Here is a 17,674-nt window from a genome sequence, read left to right as displayed (position 1 = left end):
CAAGTCTCCCGATAGCAAGAAAGGGTGGGGACCTTTTGAGTCTATGCCCCCATTATTTTGAAGTTATAGTTTGGTACCTGGATGGAACATTTCTCTATAGAGTTTGTCAGCCTTGGATGACTAGTGACCAAACCACCCCAAAAGAGGAGAGGAAATTAGGTACTCAAGCAAGGCATGGTGGCATATACCTATAATTATGACTCTTTGGAAGACCACGGCAGATGATTTAAGAGTTCAAGGGCATCCTTGGCTATATGAGTTTGAGGCCAGCCCGGGCTACATAAGATCCTGTCTCCAATACACATAAAACAAAGCAACCAAATAACGAAAATCAATGCCTAGCAGCTTTATCCATAGACAAATCTTAATACTTTATTCACCCCTTGACCAAGTCAGCCAGCAAGTAGGTGGCTGGAGTGAGTTCTCTAAAATCCTGATAGTACACCCAGTGCTAATCATGCAGAAACAGGAAGGGAAGCAATAAGTTAAAAGCCATATAAGTTATGAAAAATAATATATACTTTTTGTAGTTCATGTCCCCACTGAGGGTTTGTTCCCTTGGAAACTGATAGTAGCTTGAGAGAAAGCAGCAGTGAGCATCCTCTTTGGGAACTCTGGGTTGAATATATCACTGGGTTCCTTGGCCTGGGAGAGCTAGTGGCCCATCAGCACCCACTGCAGGCTTGGAAGGCCAGGGGCCTTGAACACCTGTCTTGGAGAATGAGATGAAGGAATGGGAGGCAGCCAGGACAGGAGGTGAGGCAGGAGCCAGGACATGGGTGTGAGGGGAAGAAAGGGAGGAGAGAAGGAGGCTGGCATTGCTGTGCCTTGTAAGCCCCAGAGCTGAGAGCCAAGGGTAGGACATGGGATCGCTAGCCAAGTCCAGACATCCTTGTGGGTGCAGAATGGCTCTCTTGGGTTGAGTCCTTTGAAGACCCTTATTGGGGTTTCCTGGACCAACTTGTGGCTAAGAACCTTCAAGATCTTTTCAGGCTTAGCCTTCCTCATGGCCAGCCAGAGACAGAGAGAGTAGGCTTGGAAGAAGGAATGGACGGGATGGGGTGGGAGGAGCTAGGAAGAGTTGGGCTGCTGAGTGGAATATCCTTGATCATTGGCCCTGGGGCTAGAACAGAGGTCCTTGGAAGTGAGATTTGGGGGAATGGACATTTCTGGCAGGGTGGGCTCCAGGGCTCTAGGGCCTGCTGTACCAAAGGCAAGCCAACTCTTAGAGAGACCTGTGCTGGGGGCAGAGCCTAGACTGCAGGATGGTGGCACAACCCAGACTGGCAGGGAGGTGAGGGCAAGGCCTGGGGTCACGTTGTTGTCTGTGGCTTCTGCTCCTGGCTGTTGGTCATGGCCAGAATGGCTTTGGAGCCTTGTTTGGCTGATATCTTAGTCCCTAGAAGAAGGTGGGGGCAGGTACCTGGGCCTTTCTGAGGCTCTGGCTTCTGACTAACACACCAGGCCTTTCCTTCCCTTGTCCCCCAATACTGTCATGTGTCTGGGGATCCTAAGGGCAGGAAAGCCAGACTCCTCAGCCCCTGGTCTCTAGGAACTCCACATATGGGACACAATCCAGTATGTCCTTCAGCCCAGGCTGTGGCCTGGCTAGTGGGTGAGCATGGCAGCCTCAGCTCTGAGGCTGTGGTGAGGCAAGGCTGAGGCAGAAGGTCAGGGCAAGCGATGGGCAAAATTCAGGCACCTTGTCAGAGCTATGAGGGAAGAGGCGTTTCAGCGGGTCAAGGAGGCGACTGACTCCAAGTTCCCCCTTACCAGCCAGGACAAAGACAGCTGTGTCCAGGAGGTTGGAAGTGGTGAGCGAGACCCTGATGTGGAAGGAGAGGACAATGCTCCCTCACCTGCACAGACCATCCAGAGAATCCAGAGAAGTGAAACCTCAGCTGGAACCCCCCTCTCAGTTCAGGATCTCCCCTCCCAACCTGGAGGTCCTAGGCCACTTCCTCGAGTTTAGCTTGAGTCCCTCTGGCTGCAATGGAAGTGACTGGAGGCTCCTGGGGTCACTGTCTTACTCGGAGGCCTCTGACTCCTGGGAGAGGTACTTCTCTGAGATTTCAGTGACTTTGATCACAGGACCACTGCGGTTCTTCTTCTTCCGCGAGGGTGTCTTGGAGAGGCCAGACATGGAGGCAGCTACAGGGACACAAAGGGTGGGGGGAGGGAAGAGGCTGGAGGATTGAAAGCTACATCCGTGAGGCCTTTGGGGCCACGGTCCCCCATACCCCATGTGTCCCTGTCTTGGGTTTCTGAGTACTTACTGGTCCTGCATCGGGATTGCACAGCGCTGACCACAGTAGCAGAAGGCTGGTCCATCCTGAGGGAGGGAGACATGGCATAGTGGGAAGTAAGCCTGGGATTTTAGCTCCGTTAGGATTGGGGACTGAGGTCTGTCCAGTGCAGGGTGATTCCTAGCTGTCATTCCCAGGCCTGTGGTTGTCCTGTCGTGTGACCCTGGCTAGCCAGCGCTTCTTACCTCTAGGGCCCTCTCTTCTCTCTGGAGTTCCTAGGGCTTAGGGAACTGAGGATCGTGGCTGTCCTGCTTTTGGCTTCCCAGGGTGAGAGGGGAGGAGAGGCTTGGTGTTTGAGACCCAAACCTGGACTTCAGATAAGCCAGGGTGCCTGTACTCCCATAGCCCCAGGGTCTGTCCTAGGAGGCTGCAGCCCCTTTGCTGGGCATACATAGCGAACACAACTGAGCACTTAAAAATAAACCAGAATATCCACCCTAAACCTTAAAAAAAATTGTGTGTGTGTGTGTGTGTGTGTGTGTGTGTGTGTGCCACTACATGTCTGTGGAAGTCTGAGGACAACTTGTGGGACTTGGTTCTCGCCTTCCACCAAGTGACTTCCAGGTCGGGAGGCACTAAGCCCTCTCCCTGGTCCCACCCATAGTTCCCCACCATGCTTAGCATTAACGCCCTTTCCAGCTGGGCAAGCAGGCCCTGCAGAGCTCAGTCCCACCCCTCACCGGTTTTCTTCCCCTTCCACCAGCTTGTGGTAGGTGGCGATCTCGATGTCCAGGGCCAGCTTGGTGTTCATCAGTTCCTGGTACTCGCGCAGCTGCCTGGCCATGTCCTGTTTGGCCTTCTGCAGGGCAGCTTCCAGCTGGGCCAGCTTGTCCTTGGCATCCTGGAAGGCCAGCTCGCCTTGCTCCTCGGCCACCTTGATGTCCTCCTCCAGTTTCAGGCACTGAAGCCAGGAGGTCAAAGGTAAGTAGACAGTGGTTGGGAAAGAAAGGCCGTGGGCCTGGCCTGAGGTTGCTGTTGTCTGAGTGTGTGTGTAGCTAAGCAACACCATTGCTAGTGTGGTAATGGGTTGCAATGTCCTAAGAGGGAGCTCCCTTAGATCTGAAGAGGAGGGAAGTCCCATAAGCCACCAAAGGAGTTCCTGCTGGAAGCCCTTGCTGTGTGGTTGACAAGGCTTGGACAGGGGTGAGGATCTGCTTGTGCATGGTAGGGGCTTACTGCTGTCCCAGTAGCTTTGGGCAGAGCTCACATGATCCTCACATCCATGTTCCTCTCAATTTGGGGGGTTACGAAACTGAGGCCAGAATAGACCAGCTCAGGTCCACTTGGCCGGTCTTGTGTGTATTCAGTGTGACAGAGTGTGAGTGTCTCCTAGCTCCTAAGTCCCCATAGGCCCCATATGCTTTCTCACATGGCTTTTGATGGAGAGGATCTGAGACCGAAGTTTCTGGATGCGCACGTTGAGGTCTGCGATCTCGCAGCGGCTGCTTTGGAGGCTGCTCCCGAACTCTGCTGAGCGGGCTGCTCGCTCCTCCAGCTGCAGGGGTGTGGAGGAGGGATGGTACAGTGTGGTCTGAGCATCCCTCCCAGCCTCATCCCTACTCCATTCCTGCTTCCCTCCCCAGCTCCACGTGGTCCCCTGGTGGCTTCCTTCTGGCTGCCCTGGGTAAGCTATGCCCACACCTGGGTGATGGCAACACTGTGCCCCCCACTCCCACCCTGCTGTCCCTGGACCCCAGCAGGAGCTGGCTCTCACATCTTCCTGTGGACCGAATGCTGCAATTCTCCCTACTCCTCCTTGGAGAATGTCAGAGCCACAAGGCCACAGCCACCTCCTTTCTAGTCCTCCCGCCCTCTCTACATGGTCAGTTCCTAACCTGGCTTCGTGAATAGGCTTCTGCCTCTTCCAGGCTTCGAGCAGCAATGGCATCATACTGGGCCTTCACCTCCTCCACGATGCCGCTCAGGTCAATGTGGCAGCGACTGTCCAGGTCCACGGTCACCAACACATCCTTCACTTGGGCTGTAAGGTCTTTCAGCTCCTGGTCAGCAGAGAAGTGGGAGACTCAGGGCTGGTGTGTGTGTGTGTGTGTGTGTGTGTGTGTGTGTGTGTGTGTGTAACTTGTGGTCTCTCAGCTACCCTTTGTCCCCTCAGGAGGTGGAGATTATGCTCCCCACCGCCACTTCTCAGGAAGTTAGGTGGGATTTACTGCGTCCCTCTCTGACTTTCTTACTCAGTCAGGGACCATCTTGTTGGCTGATGGGAAAGGTCCATGGTCCTGGCTGGAGTTGAGGTGGAGATGTGGGACAGGCCGCTCCAGTGTATAGTGCTCTCTGCATCCCCATTGGATAGAGAGCAGGGTCACCTTGAGCTATGGGCCCCCACATCAGCTGAAACATCTATGCTTACTGAATAGATGTTGGCCCAGAGAGAATGAGAATGATGCTAGCCAGTGTGGGGCTAGAAGCTGGTGAATCCTTGGGAAAACGGGTTCAGAATGTTTCGGATGCAGATGCAGCTCTGCTGTCTTAGCCGAGTCATTTGTCTCCAGCCCATAGTCAAGCTCTTCGTCGCACTCCAGGCCTGAGAGCGCAGCATGTCCCCATGGTTTATCCTTCCCTGGTCACAGGGGTGCTGGAGGCAACCCCAGGGGAGCAGGGATCTACCTGGGCTGGGCTCTGCGTTACCCTTGGAGCCCCAAGCAACTAAGCGGTCTAACTGTCTAACCATGCCGACTTTCCCGTGGGAAGGCTTAGGGCTAAATAGGAGACAAGTGGGAACAGGGGTCCCCCAGGGGCTGCAAAGTGTTGCCACATGCCTGGGCTGCTTGATCTAGAGGTGCTAAACAACAGCCCAGGCTTTGTGGGGACTGGGGCGGGAGGAGGAGCAGACTGTGAGACAACAGAGGTGAGTCAGATGGCCACAGAGGGGCAGGCAGGGAGCCAGGCAGAGGTGCCTGTGGCTCACTCTGGGTGTAGGGCTGGGGCCACTGCCTCTTCTGGCCTTTGCAGACCCTGTCTCTTGTTTCAGCCATCACTCTCCTGCCGTGTTTCCAGCTGCTCTTAGAACTCCAGAGTCAGGACCCTGACGGATGAGCAGATGGAAACCAGTACACATCACTAGAAGTCTTGGGTTGTCCATTTTTTCCCTTACAGTTTTTCTTATTGAAAAATGCAGAGTCCCCACTGTCTGAATTTTATCCTGTGCCAACTGATGTGCAATATGCTCTTCAGTTTGTCCCTGGATTCCTGTTAGCTGGCACTTGGATCTAGAGGCCTGCTTAGGTCCTGGTTCAGCTGGTTCACTATGGTCACTCACCTTGGCCTTCGTATATCATTTTTGGGACACCTTCCCCCACTCATCTTTATGCCTAGAGGTTGTGGTGGAGTCCCTGGCAGGCCTGGAACTTCTTCCTGGTGGCTTGTATTCTAATGTAAAGATTCAGAGCCAAGGTGGCCAGATGAACTGAGTGGGCAGTGGTGGGCGCCTTTCCCCTTTGCTTGTCTGCAGCCTTGCTTACTAGCGCCCCCTAGAAAAAGAAGCTCGGGTGCTGCAAGCATTCTGGAGGCCTCTTGAGCAGGCAGGATCAAGCTCAGGGACTGTAGCTGTGTGTATCTTTGACTGATCTTCAGATGAACCAAATGTAAGTCTCTGGGCAAAGGCAGGCTGAAGCCTTGACTAGAATCAGGCCAGTGGTCACCACAGACCCGTTGTCACACCCACAGTGCCCTCTGTAAATGGGCACCTGCTAGGACAGGTTTTAGAGATGTGTGCTGTGGAGGTCAGTGAGTAAGGATCATGGGTTTAGCCCCACAGACTTGGCATCTGGCCCAGGAAAGTCCAGAGCACAGCCAGGAGATGCCATAAAGGAAGGTCTTCCCTGTTGGGCCAAGGTATAGCCAACACAGATGCACCACCTCAGACCCTTGCTAGAAAGAAGCAGGCAAGGCCAGAGTGAGATAAACAGAAGCAGAAAGTGGTGTTTGGAACAGCTGCATGCCTGTCCAGACACGCTGGCCTCTCCGGGAATGAGGGTATAACAATGCTCACTTGTGTGGTGAGGTGCCACCTTGGGGTGGGTCCCTGACACCCCAAGTTGGCAAGAATTGCATCATAGTACAGTTTAGAGTTTCCCTAGGGAGCTGGAGTTGGAGGAGGCTGCCGTGTATACATCTACCTCACAGTTTTCCCCACGGGGGCGGCGAGTAGACAGCGGCTCTCCTGGGGTAGTCGAGTGTTGCTTGGTAAAATTGCTCTAGAAGGCACTGTGTTCTGAATGCCGCCAACTTGGAATCATTAGATAACCCTGATCAAGTTTTAAGACCCATCTGAGTCTCAGTCTGTAAAGTGGGTGCCAGGACAGAACTTCGAACGGTTAATGCTTTTAAATGTTTACTCTATGGAAGACAGTGTTGTAAGTGCTTTAGGATCTATTAAGAAATAATTTCTGGGCTGGGGAGGTGGCTAAATGAGTAAAGCACTTGCCAGGCAAGCCTGGGGACCCACGTTTGAATCTCCAGAGAGCGTGTAAAGCTGGGCACCTTAGTCCTGCTCCTAAGGGGTGGAGATGGGAGAGGCAAAAGTGTCGCTGAGCGATGGAAGGCCAGCGGGACCGTCATCCTCAGCTCTGAACAACGAAGTAGAGAGCCTGTCTTAACAAAGTGAAAGGTGAGGCCTTCCCAGAGGTTATCATCTGACCTCCATAGTCGAACACCCCCATGTGTGTGCACGCATCTTCATGAGCACTCTTCCCTAGTCTCCCTGGAACTGGGCTTCGGGCGTGACAGGCAGCATTCAGACTGGATGCATGCAGGGCCCATACATACTGCAGATCTAGCCAGGGGAACCATCCAGCCAGGGGAAAGGGCCTTGTTGGCATCTAGCTATGTGATCCCTGGTGCTGGAGAGAGGAGACGGCTCCCTTTTACTGGGTCATCAATAGATCTATAACTCAACTGATCCAGCCCTCGGGGGGCTACCCACAATCCACTGTTATTTCCTGTCATGAGAAGGAGCTGTGGTCTGTCCCTCCCTTTGCTCAGGCCTGTTCTGTCCAGGAAAGAAGACACTCATTATCAGTGGCCTTGGAGCGCATGGGACGTGACTCATCTGTCTGAGATGAGCTACTACTGTAAGTGTAGAATGTGCTTTAGACTCTAAACCTTTGACGTGTGTGTTTTGTTTCTTTTTGTTTTTGAGATGGGTCTTGAGCAGCTCTCTCAGGCCTGGAGCACACTGTGTAGAGGAGGGCTTTGAACCTGTGACCCTTCTGCCTCTCTCTTGTGAGTGCTGGGATTAGAGGTGTGCCCTGATGCTGAAAATTTAATAAGAAAAAAAAGTAAAATAGTAAAAGTAAAATCCACTAATATTTATATTGACTACAAAGCAGAATACTCATATTTTGGATGTATAGGGTTAAGGGAAATCCGTTATTAAAATAATTTGGTCTTCCTTTTTGAGGAGAGGACAATGCTAGAGGTCAAGTCTAGGGTCTCCTGATGCTGGGGAAACACCCTACCAAAAAGCTATAGTCCAGCCCTGCTTATTGTTTGAAAACATGGCTTCTAGAAACACCCATGTGACTTGGATTTTATCTCTCTCAGGCAGTGCTCTCTTAGGGGCTCATTGGCATCTTTTTTGGCCAAGGGTCAATGTTGTCTTCTTAGGGTACAGAGGTACATGGAGTGGATAATAAATCCCACACCCCAGTGCCCAGCTGACGGGGCACCTTGCTGCTCACTAAGGTTGCAGCAACCATGTATAGCTGCCCTCTGTGGTCACCTGTTTCTCAGAGGATTCAGCCAAGCACAGAAGGGGTAAACTTGTCCCTCTATGGAACATGTACAGGCTGTTTCCCTGGCCATTGGTCCCTGAAACAGTATGATAGGGAACTGCTATTGACATCACATTGGGTGATGTAAATTACATCACCAAATTTACAGCACAGGGAGCAGGTGCCCAGGTCACATGCAAACAGTGTATGTGCCACTTCATGCAAGAGACTTGAGCATCAGATGGTTTGCACATCTGTGGGAGTCTTGCGACGAATGGCCAAGGATGCTGTCTCACAGGCTTCTGTATTTGAATGCTTAGTCATCAGGGAGTGGCACTCTCTGAGAAGGATCAGGGATGTAGCCTTGTTGGAGGAAGTGTGTCACTGGAGCCGGGCTTTGAGGTTTTAAAAGCCCAGGCCAGGCCCAGTTTTCTCACTTTGCCTGGAGATCAGGATGTAAAACTCTCAGCTACTTCTCTAGACCGTGTGCCACCGTGGTCTCCACCATCACGATAATGAACTAACTTCTGAAACTGTAAGCACACCTCTAGTAAATGCTTTCTTTTGTGAGTTTCCTTGGTCGTGGTGTCTTTACAGCAATAGAACAGTGACTAAGGCAAGGGACTCCACAGCACCGACTGTGCCCACCTCTCTCAGAATCCAGGGTCCTGTGCATGCGAAGTCTGCTGGCTGTCATCAGCTCTCACTGTCCTCCAGCTCCCAGCCTGCTCCGTTTGCTTTCCTGCTATGGAGCTTCATACAGCCTTCCTATTGGGCTATATTGTCCCTCTCTGGACTCAGCTTGCTGGTGCTCCTCAGATCCCTATCCATGCTCTCCTCTGTCTGTTAGCTTGGGAACCCCACCGATTCCTTTGTCTCTCTGAGCCTCTCGCCCTCTTGAGTGGCCTTGTTCAGATGTACTGGCTGGCTGAGTTGTGCTCTCCTCGGAGGAGAGGCTTGTCCCATTCAGGAGGTGACATAAATCTGGCACTTAGAAGTTACATAATGAGCACTTGGACAGGTTAGTTCATTTCACATCCATACCAGGCTGCTACTGTTAGTCTCCCCAACTTACAGACGTGGAAAGGGAGGCCCAGAGAGATAGCACAGCTTGTCCAGCATTACAGAAATGATAGAAAGGAGGAATCAAAGCAAGGCCCAAGAGCTGTAGTTCCCTCTGAATGGAATTCACAGGCCTGGCTAATGGGAAAGACCCAGAAGTCTCTGGGTGGATCCCTGTCAATGCTTGGGTCTGTTGGAGATGGCTAGCCTCCTTCTGTCTGGGTCTCAGCTGCAAGGCCTCCACCACAGTTTAGAACTTTGAGTTTGCCGGGCATTGGTGAGCATAGAGGGACACAGATTCTCAGGCATTTGCCCCTGATGCATGCCTGGCCCAGACCAAGCCAAAGGGAGCCTGGGAAGAGCACGCAATATGTAAACATGGAGCCTTGGAACCTACAGGGTGTGGCCTGGGTATGGAGGACTGTGCTAGGCAGGGTGCTTTTCTGGACTGCTGGTGTGGTCAGCTGGGAGTTTGCCTTCTTTCTGCTCCTGAGGGTGGAGCTTCTCTCTGCTATGCTCCATCCCATAACCACAAATGGCTGTCCGTTCCATAGGGGTCCTGGGATGCTGAGCCTGCTGGAAGAGGGGACCCAATCTCCCCTACCGGGCTGGGAAGCTGTGCTCAGAGGTCCGTGGGGCCCATGGCAGAACTCTGCTTGGACTGTGGCAGTGACTGACTCTGTACCCACCTTGGCTTCATTGTATGGTTGGCACTAGCTGTTGGCAGCACACAGTGTTTGGAGTCCATCAACTCCAGCATGGTTCTCTCTAGTCCTTGCTAGACTATAGACACTAGTTAAAGATTACCCCTGTATCCCTCACTCCTGAGACAGATGATGATGATGATGATGATGATGATGATGATGATGTGTGTGTGTGTGTGTGTGTGTGAGAGAGAGAGAGAGAGAGAGAGAGAGAGAGAGAGAGAGAGAGAGAGAGAGAAAGAGAGGATGGTAGGATGCCCAGGAGGTACAGTACTCTCAAAGACCCAGGCCCTTGCTGGGCCATTGTTCCCCAGGCTTAGCTGAGGACCTAAGAGATAGATGGGGATATGTTCTGGAAGCTCCTCTGTCTACATGTGCCATATCATTTGAAATTGTACTGAAGCCCATCCTAAGTCTTCCCCATCTCAGCCAAGAGCGGGAGAGGGTGAAACACATGCTCATGAGAGCTAGAAGTAGCGCTGTGGATTGAACTACAGGGCCTAAAGGGGGCTCAGTCCAAGTAGGATGTGTATTCAAGGCCCAAAGTACTGATCCTTGCCAGTGCATTTGGCCCGTTTGCCAGCAGTCTCTACACGTGAAAATTGACTTGACAAATAGATTGACCTTGGGAATCCTGCCCCTGGGTCATGAAATCTGTGGCAAAGAGAAACACAAGGATCATTGACACCCAGAGAGAAGGTTCAGTGGTGCCATTGGCTGGAAATAGTGACTGTTAAGTGTTCCATGGCCTCCCTTTGCGTCCCATGCCCCTGAAGCAGTGAGCACTTGGCTCCAGGCAGGCCTGGTTCTCTCACCTGCTCGTAGACAGCTCTCATCAGCTCTACGAAGCTCTGCAGGCCTTTCAGCTTGGTTTCCAGTTCAGTTCGTCGGAGACACTCAGCATCCAGGTCCTGAAGTGGGGAGTGGAGGTGAGAGATGGAAACTGAAAAAACAGGGCTGGGGGGGGGGGAGCTGATGGGACAGTTGTTACCCAGAGGAAATCTGCCTCTGAGCTGGGCTTGACTTCTCTGTCTATTGGTCCTGCAGCCCAGGTGCCTGAGGGTGGTGATATTTTGTTTGTGCTATAACAAATAAAGCTTGCCTGAAGACCAGAGTGTGGAGCGAGTTACTAGTGAGCCATAGAGGCCAGCACTAGGGAGACAGAGGCAGACAGATCTCTTTGAGTTCAAGGTCTCCCTGGGCTACATGAGATTGAATTAGTCTAAAAGACAAACAGAGCCAAGCGATGGTGGCTCACACCTTTAGTCCCAGCACTAGGGAGATGGAGACAGGAAGTGATGTGGTTGGGCAGAGAGAGGAATATAAGGTGGGGAGACGGGGTTCAGGATCCAGTCTGAGGTTTCATAGAGACAGCATCAACCTGAGGATTCCTAAAGACAGCATCACCATCCACAGGATTCATGGAGACAGGATCTTGCCCCCTTCTGTCTGAGGATTCAGTAGAGGTAAAAGTATCTCTAGTGGTTGGCTCCTTTACTTCGCTGATCTACCCGGTATCTGACTCTGGGTTTTTATTATTAAGATAATGAGAATTCCCACTACACCCAAGAGCTTTGCTTAGGCATCAGGGAAGTGGGACAATGCTGGAAACCCGGCAGAGAACCGTGGCAGAGAGCCATGATGGAAGGCCCTAGGCACTGGTAGTTACCTTCTTCAGCTGGACAAAGGTGAACTCCAGGTCTGTGCGCTTGGAGATCTCGTTCTCATACCTGTGGGGGAGACATTCGTCAGCAATGCTGTTCTGTGAGGGGCCCAGGTCTCTGACAGACTCTCCATGCTTCATGACAATAAAGAAGGTGGTCATTCTGGATGTGGTGCTATACACCTCTAATTCCAGCACTCAGGAGTCAGAGACAGGGCCTACAAGCTTGAGGCCAAGCTGGACTGAACACTCTAGGCTACTCAGGGCTGCCTAGCAAGGCCCTGTCTTAACAAAACAAAACAAAACAAAACAAAACAAAACAAAACAAAACAAAATTAAACAGGAAACCTTGGCTTTTCCTTTGGTGTACATAATCTCAGGCCTCTACAAGACACACCCTCCCTCCCCTGTAACCCCCAGCAGTGGCTTTCCACTTCCTGATTCTACTGCACAGCCCTCTGGGAAGCCTCCTTGACCGTGCACCCCTTTCATGGTGACTCCTTTCCCCACCGGACACCTTGTCTATGGTCTGTCCACTCCCAACACCTGCTCACTCCTCTCTTCTCCAAGTCCGCTTCCTTCCTGCAACCTGTGCTGCTCCTTGGTTTGACTAGAGAGTGGGACACCATCATATTCTGTGCCTCCTAAAGGGGGCAGGAGAGAGGTCTCCAGTGTGCTTGGCAGCAACCTCTCTTCCTTCCCATGTCTAAGGCTGTGCAGGTGCTGGTGGAGCCTGCCCTTTACAATGACAGGAACTGGTGGACTGTCTACGGCACACTATAGAGTTTAGCTCTCTTCCCTGTTACTTTCCTTCTGCATCAAGCAAAAAGGACACTGTTGGGTGGGGGCAGGATCCTTTGGTCCTTCACCTTATCCTCTCCTTCTCTTTAAGACATTGGTCTTGGCCCAATAGGGTAGATGGCATCTGCCAGCCTTGGGTGTCCTACACCAGCCCTCAAGGACAGCCCCAGCGGATGGACATGGAAGTGGGTTAGCATCTTCTCTCCTCTCTAGGAATGCCTGACTCAGGGCTCTAATTACAGGTGCTTGCCTGCCCTAGTCCCTGACCAGTGTCACAGTGTCACAGTGACCCTGTCAACTGACTGGAGCTGCATGTCTTCTGGAGGGAAGTGGACCTCAGAATGAGTGTTCATAAGAATGGGCTGCCTTTTGCCTCATCTTGTCTTCTGGGAATCCAGGAGGGTCTCTGAGGGTGTAGATCAGGCTGGGACTGGACAGGGGACATGCATCACGGAGGACGAGTGCTTCCTGACTCAGATATGCATGCATGCATGCATGCGTGTGTGTGTGTGTGTGTGTCTGCGTGTGCAACAGGAACCATGGCCTCCCTTCTCCCGTGCTCCCTAACACCCTCTCCTGGTACCCTCAGAACTTGTAGCCGGGGACCTCAGGGTCCTGTGTGAAAGTGAAAGATGTCTCTAAGTGAAAGAGGCCACTAAGGAGCTGGCTGAGCAGGGAGCTCACATGCTAGCTCCCTTGCTGAGTAGTCACATGACTTGGTTACATCACTTATGTCTTCTTTGGCTGTGACAATGGAAATCTCACGAGGACTGAAAGTGTTTGCTGCAGGTCTCACACTCATGAGCATTTGGACCTCTGCCCTGGACTCCCACGAGAAGTCTCTGGAAGCCCTGTGGAGAGTGGGGCTGGCCCTCTGAGCATTGTTACCAGCCTTCAGGGTCGTGTTTGTTTCTTATTGAAATCTCAGCGCTCCAGCTAAGTGCCTTGTCTTGGAGCTAAAGCCAGGGAGCCCGTCATCCTATTGGCATCTAAATGCAGGTAGCTAGCTGGTCAGCATCCACCTTTCCTCTGGGTAGCAGAATCTGCCAACTTTGGGGAGGCATCTGGTGGGACCCCTGGGTGCCAGGTCCCTGCTCAGCCCTTTCTGCCCTTCCCATCGTCTGGGCAGTCTCCTTATCTTCCCCCTCCTTGGATGACCTTATCCTGTCTGCCACTGTCCAACTACTTCTTAACGACTTAAGGCTTAGGAGGAGCCGGTTCCTGGGTGAGTCTTGTGAAGCTGCTTACTCTCCTGAGTGAGGCCTTCATAGGGAAAAGGGGCCTTTACTTCTAGACTGTTTCAGGCAGACCCACCAAGTAGAGACCCACTGGGGACCTGGGAGCCTAAGACCTGGAGGTGGCTTTCCAGGTGGGCTAATGCCCGAGCCCCAGTGAGAGGTCTGAGGCCTGGCACTGGCTTGTGGTCTGAGGCTGATATCCAGTCTCCCTGAAGCTCCTGCTATTCATTCTCAGCTTTTGGGTGAGTCGGAAGCGCCCCTTCCTCAGGGGGTGGACAGCCTGCCTCTGTCTGCCCCAGACTGCTGTCTGATGCTCAGCTAGATTCAGCTGAGTCTCTTGCTGTGTGAGTGTGGGCACGTTGCTGCCCCTCGCTGGGCCTCTGATTTCTTCTTAGTAACTAGGACGTTTAGACTGGCCGGCCCTTGGGGATCTCTGGTATTCCAGGGCCTGGAAGTCTCTCGTTCCTGCCACAAGGCTCAGGTGATGCTTATCCCCGTCTCACCTCCAGTCTGCCACTAGCCTGCCAGCTACCAGCTCCTGAACCTAATCTCAGGCCCTTTAAGGCTGTCACAGCTGCCACCCCCCACCTGAACTTGTTTATTTCTGAGAGCAAGACTGAGCTCATCACTCTGCAGAGGCAAGGCACAGCCCCTCCCTGTCAGGGCTCCACCCACATCACCAGCTTAGGCTCTCCTGAAACCCCTCTGTGAGACTAGTCTGTTCTTCCCCTCCCCGGAGAGAGGACAGCGGCCTGAAGCAGACAGGAAGCGGTGACGGCAACCAGAGTGCAGGAAAGGGACTCTGCTGCAGGTTCCCAGGGATGCCACACCGCTTGCTCTGCCATGGCCACTGAGGGTGGCAGTTTTGTTTAGTAGGTCTTGCCTGTGCCTCCTCTGAGGCTCTCAGACCTATTAGGCAACAGTGAAATGAACTGCCCCTTCTGGTGAACAGGTGTTGGGCAGTTCCAATATCCGAGCGATCCGATGCCCACACGGGCTTCCTAGGACTTGGGAGGGCAGGGCTCTCTGGGAGAGAGAGCCTCCATGGTGCTCCCCAGCTTAGGAGCAGCTGTCCCACCTTCTGCTCTGCCTGGCTACTCCTAGAATAGCTGGTTCTACTTCTGATTGGCAGGGTGTGGGCCACACTGCAGGAGCAGGAGCAGCCATGCTTGGTTCCCCATCCTCTGCCCCATCCTGGGTGAGGAGGGGACGCAGAGATGCGATCTATCTGCTCAGTCTCAGGCTCCTCATCCTGGAGGAGGTAAAGATGGTCACCTCTCCTTTGAGCCTCCCAAGTGTTCATTCCACCTTCCTAGGCTGGCCAGATCAGTTCAGCCAATGTTGGTCAACTTCAACCTTGTAGGGGACAGAGAAGTCACTGCCAGGCGCCAACCTGAACTCTGAACTTTTTCCTCATGGCAACCGAGGTTAGCGTCAATCACCATGCCTGCTCACTCAGGAGGAAACAGAGGTGTCAGTAGGCTATGCTTGTCTGAAGCACAAAACTAGGGCATTGGGCAGGGATGACCATTTCCTGCTTCAGTGCCTAGGCCGTGCTTGTGACATTGGGTAGCACTTCCATCTGTTCTTCTGTCCCTGTAGCTGTCAAAGCATTGTGTGGGCAGGGGCTGTATTTTCCTCATCTTTTTGGCTCTCCAGCTACCTCAATGCCTAGCAGTGTTCCCTATAAGGGTTGCTGATTTATGAAGGTCCTGTCCTGCCTGTCCCCTGTCCTGCCTGTCCCCTGTCCTGCCTGTCCCCTGTCCTGCCTGTCCCCTACCCTGTCTACCTCCTGCCTGCTTGTCCCCTGCCTGCACGCCAGTGCTTCTCTATTCTCTCCTGAGACCAAGATCAACATCCAGGGTGTTCTGCAGAGCGTGGTCCTTCTGCTGTTCCAGGGCAGTGCACAAGAAGTGGCGTGTTTGCAGGCTGGGGGGAGGGGGGCTGCTAGAGCCAGGCCTGTGTTAGGCAAGCACCCAAGGGCTTAGCTGTAAGCCACTGCAGGGTCACTGCTATAGGTTCGGTGCTGTGCCTGCACCTTTTACAATGGCACGTGTGCTGCCACAATAATTATGTCTAGAGAAGTCCCTTGTTCCCTCCCAGCTTTCCTTTCTCCAGCTTGGGTGCATCCCCCAAGTCTGGCCTAGACCCACCCGGAGTGAGGCCTACCTGATGCGAAACTCCTCCACTTTCTCTAGCACCTGAAGCAGGTTGGCCTCCAGCTGTCCCCTCTCCTGGCTCACTTTGCGCAGCTCCTCCTGCAGCCGGCTCTGGAATGTCTCGTAGTGGTGGCTGAGGTCGAAGGTAGCTGAGCCCTGGCCCTGGAGGAAGCTCCAACGGGTCTCCAGCAGCTGGTTGCGTTGCTCCAGAGCTTGCACCTGCAAGAGCAGGAGGGCACTGAGTAGGTCATCAGGTGCCACACTGGGTTCCCTGGGCAGGCTAGGGGCCCCCAAAGCGGGGCTTCCCGTCACAGGGCAGCTCATCTGCACACACTCGCTCCACTCTGTGTGCTAAGACACCTCCAGCTTTTGGCTGTTGAGTAGAAGATGCTGAGATAAGATGGGTTGGAGGTGGGGCCAAGAAGCCTTCCTAGCCTGGGCTGGGCCTCAGTGAGGGAGGGGAGCCTGTCACAGTCTGGGTCTGGGAGAGCCCAGAAACAGGGGCTTGGGTGGTACCAGGATCCTACCTACCTCTCCTCCACGGCGAGCCTGACCTCATCTGGCCTTGAAGTCCAGCAAGACGGGCAAATCCAGCAAGGTGGGCTTACTTGGTACTTTAGTGTTAACCCTTTGGACAGGCCCGATTTGCAGATTCTCCGAGTCTCAGTTTCCCCAGCTAGCGCTGCCTGCCTGAAAGGGCTGTGTGTGTGTGGGTGGGGGGGGGGTGCAGACCATGGAAATGAGCTTGGGAGAATGGTAACTGCCAGCGTGGATGAGGTGCCAGCTGTGCACCAGACTGATTCCAAGTGCTTCCTGTTCCAACTCCTTTGAGGCAACACCCTGTGGAGTGGGTACTGCTATCAGCCCAGTCTCCAGAGGGGCCCCCAGCCTATGGAGCTGTAAGAACTGCCTGAGGTCACAAACTCAGCATGCAGCAGAGCCAGGTCTGGCACCTGGGTTCTCATCTGTTTGTTTGGTTTGGGACAGGCTGGCTTCGAGCTCCTCATGTAGCTGCAGTGACCTTGATTTCTGATTCTCCTGCCTCCACCTCTCCGGTGCCAAGACCACAGCTCCTGATTTATGTGGATCTAGCTGGGCCTCTCTGCGTGCTCTGCAAACGCTGACCACTGAGCTGTGTTCCCAGTCCTGCACGGACATTATTAACCACTGTAACATGACCCTGTGGGCCTGGCACTGGCACTGCGGGGCTCAGGGCCCTTCTGAAGGGAGCTGTTCTTCCAGGCAGGGTCAGGATGGCCTTGAGGGTGGGGACAGAGAGGTCCCTGAGTCCTGTGGTTTTCCCCAAGCTCTGATCCCCCACCCAACACCACCCCCATCCTGCAGAGACATGCTATGGACAGCAGCTAGGCCCCCATAAGGCTGCTTCTGTTGCAGCCTTAGTTCCCACTGGAGTGCACCCAGCAAGACTTCCTGGCTCTGTCCCACCTGGCCTGTCCTCTGGGATGGGGTGGGGGGTAGGATGGGGATGGAGTGTGCCTTCTTCCCTTGAATGCATGCTCCCAGTTCCTGAAGGATGTCCCACCCCCACCCCAGCTCCTCATGTACCCTCCCTGTTGGCCTGGGAGCCCTAGGTGGCCACAGAGATGAGGGCTGGCTGTTCCTGGACGACAAGAAGCTGTTCTGGCTTTGAGGACGCGGCCTGAACCCAGTGGTGGTAGGTTGAGGACCATAGCCCGAAAGAGCTGCAGCAAACCTTTGTCTCCTTTGTTTCTGGTAGGGAGGAACACTGGGTAGAGGCCTGGACTGTTACACTGGTGAGCAGTCATTCCCCTGCCTCACGCCCATTGAGCTGGGAAGTTCTGTATGGTGCTGCCTTAAACCTGTGCCACAAGGAAACAGGTTCAGTGGGACTGGAGGTCAGGAGGGTACTGCCTTGCTTTGTGTGTGTGTGAGGGAGTGTGTGTGGGGGAGTATGAGCTCACCCCACCTTCCCTCGGTGGAGTCCATGTTTACACTGAGGGTGCGGTGAGAGGGAGAGACATGAGGCT

The 17,674-nt window shown here is 53.5% G+C and overlaps 1 protein-coding gene across 1 annotated transcript; it reads right to left on the bottom strand.

Moving 5' to 3' along the window:
* Positions 1-383: 383 nt before the first annotated feature.
* Positions 384-15,989, bottom strand: Krt80 (keratin 80). The gene is made up of 8 exons (XM_026782657.1): positions 15,676-15,989; positions 11,474-11,534; positions 10,620-10,715; positions 4,142-4,306; positions 3,676-3,801; positions 2,987-3,207; positions 2,277-2,332; positions 384-2,151 (listed from the first exon to the last, which is right to left on the bottom strand). Exons 1-8 carry the CDS (start codon positions 15,987-15,989, stop codon positions 2,027-2,029), a joined length of 1,164 nt encoding a protein of 387 aa, XP_026638458.1. The 3' UTR covers positions 384-2,026.
* Positions 15,990-17,674: the final 1,685 nt, after the last annotated feature.

The sequence above is a fragment of the Microtus ochrogaster genome, chromosome 15 (assembly GCF_000317375.1).
Source record: "Microtus ochrogaster isolate Prairie Vole_2 chromosome 15, MicOch1.0, whole genome shotgun sequence".
Taxonomy (NCBI): Eukaryota; Metazoa; Chordata; class Mammalia; order Rodentia; family Cricetidae; genus Microtus; species Microtus ochrogaster.
This window is presented reverse-complemented; position numbering and strand designations above follow the sequence as displayed.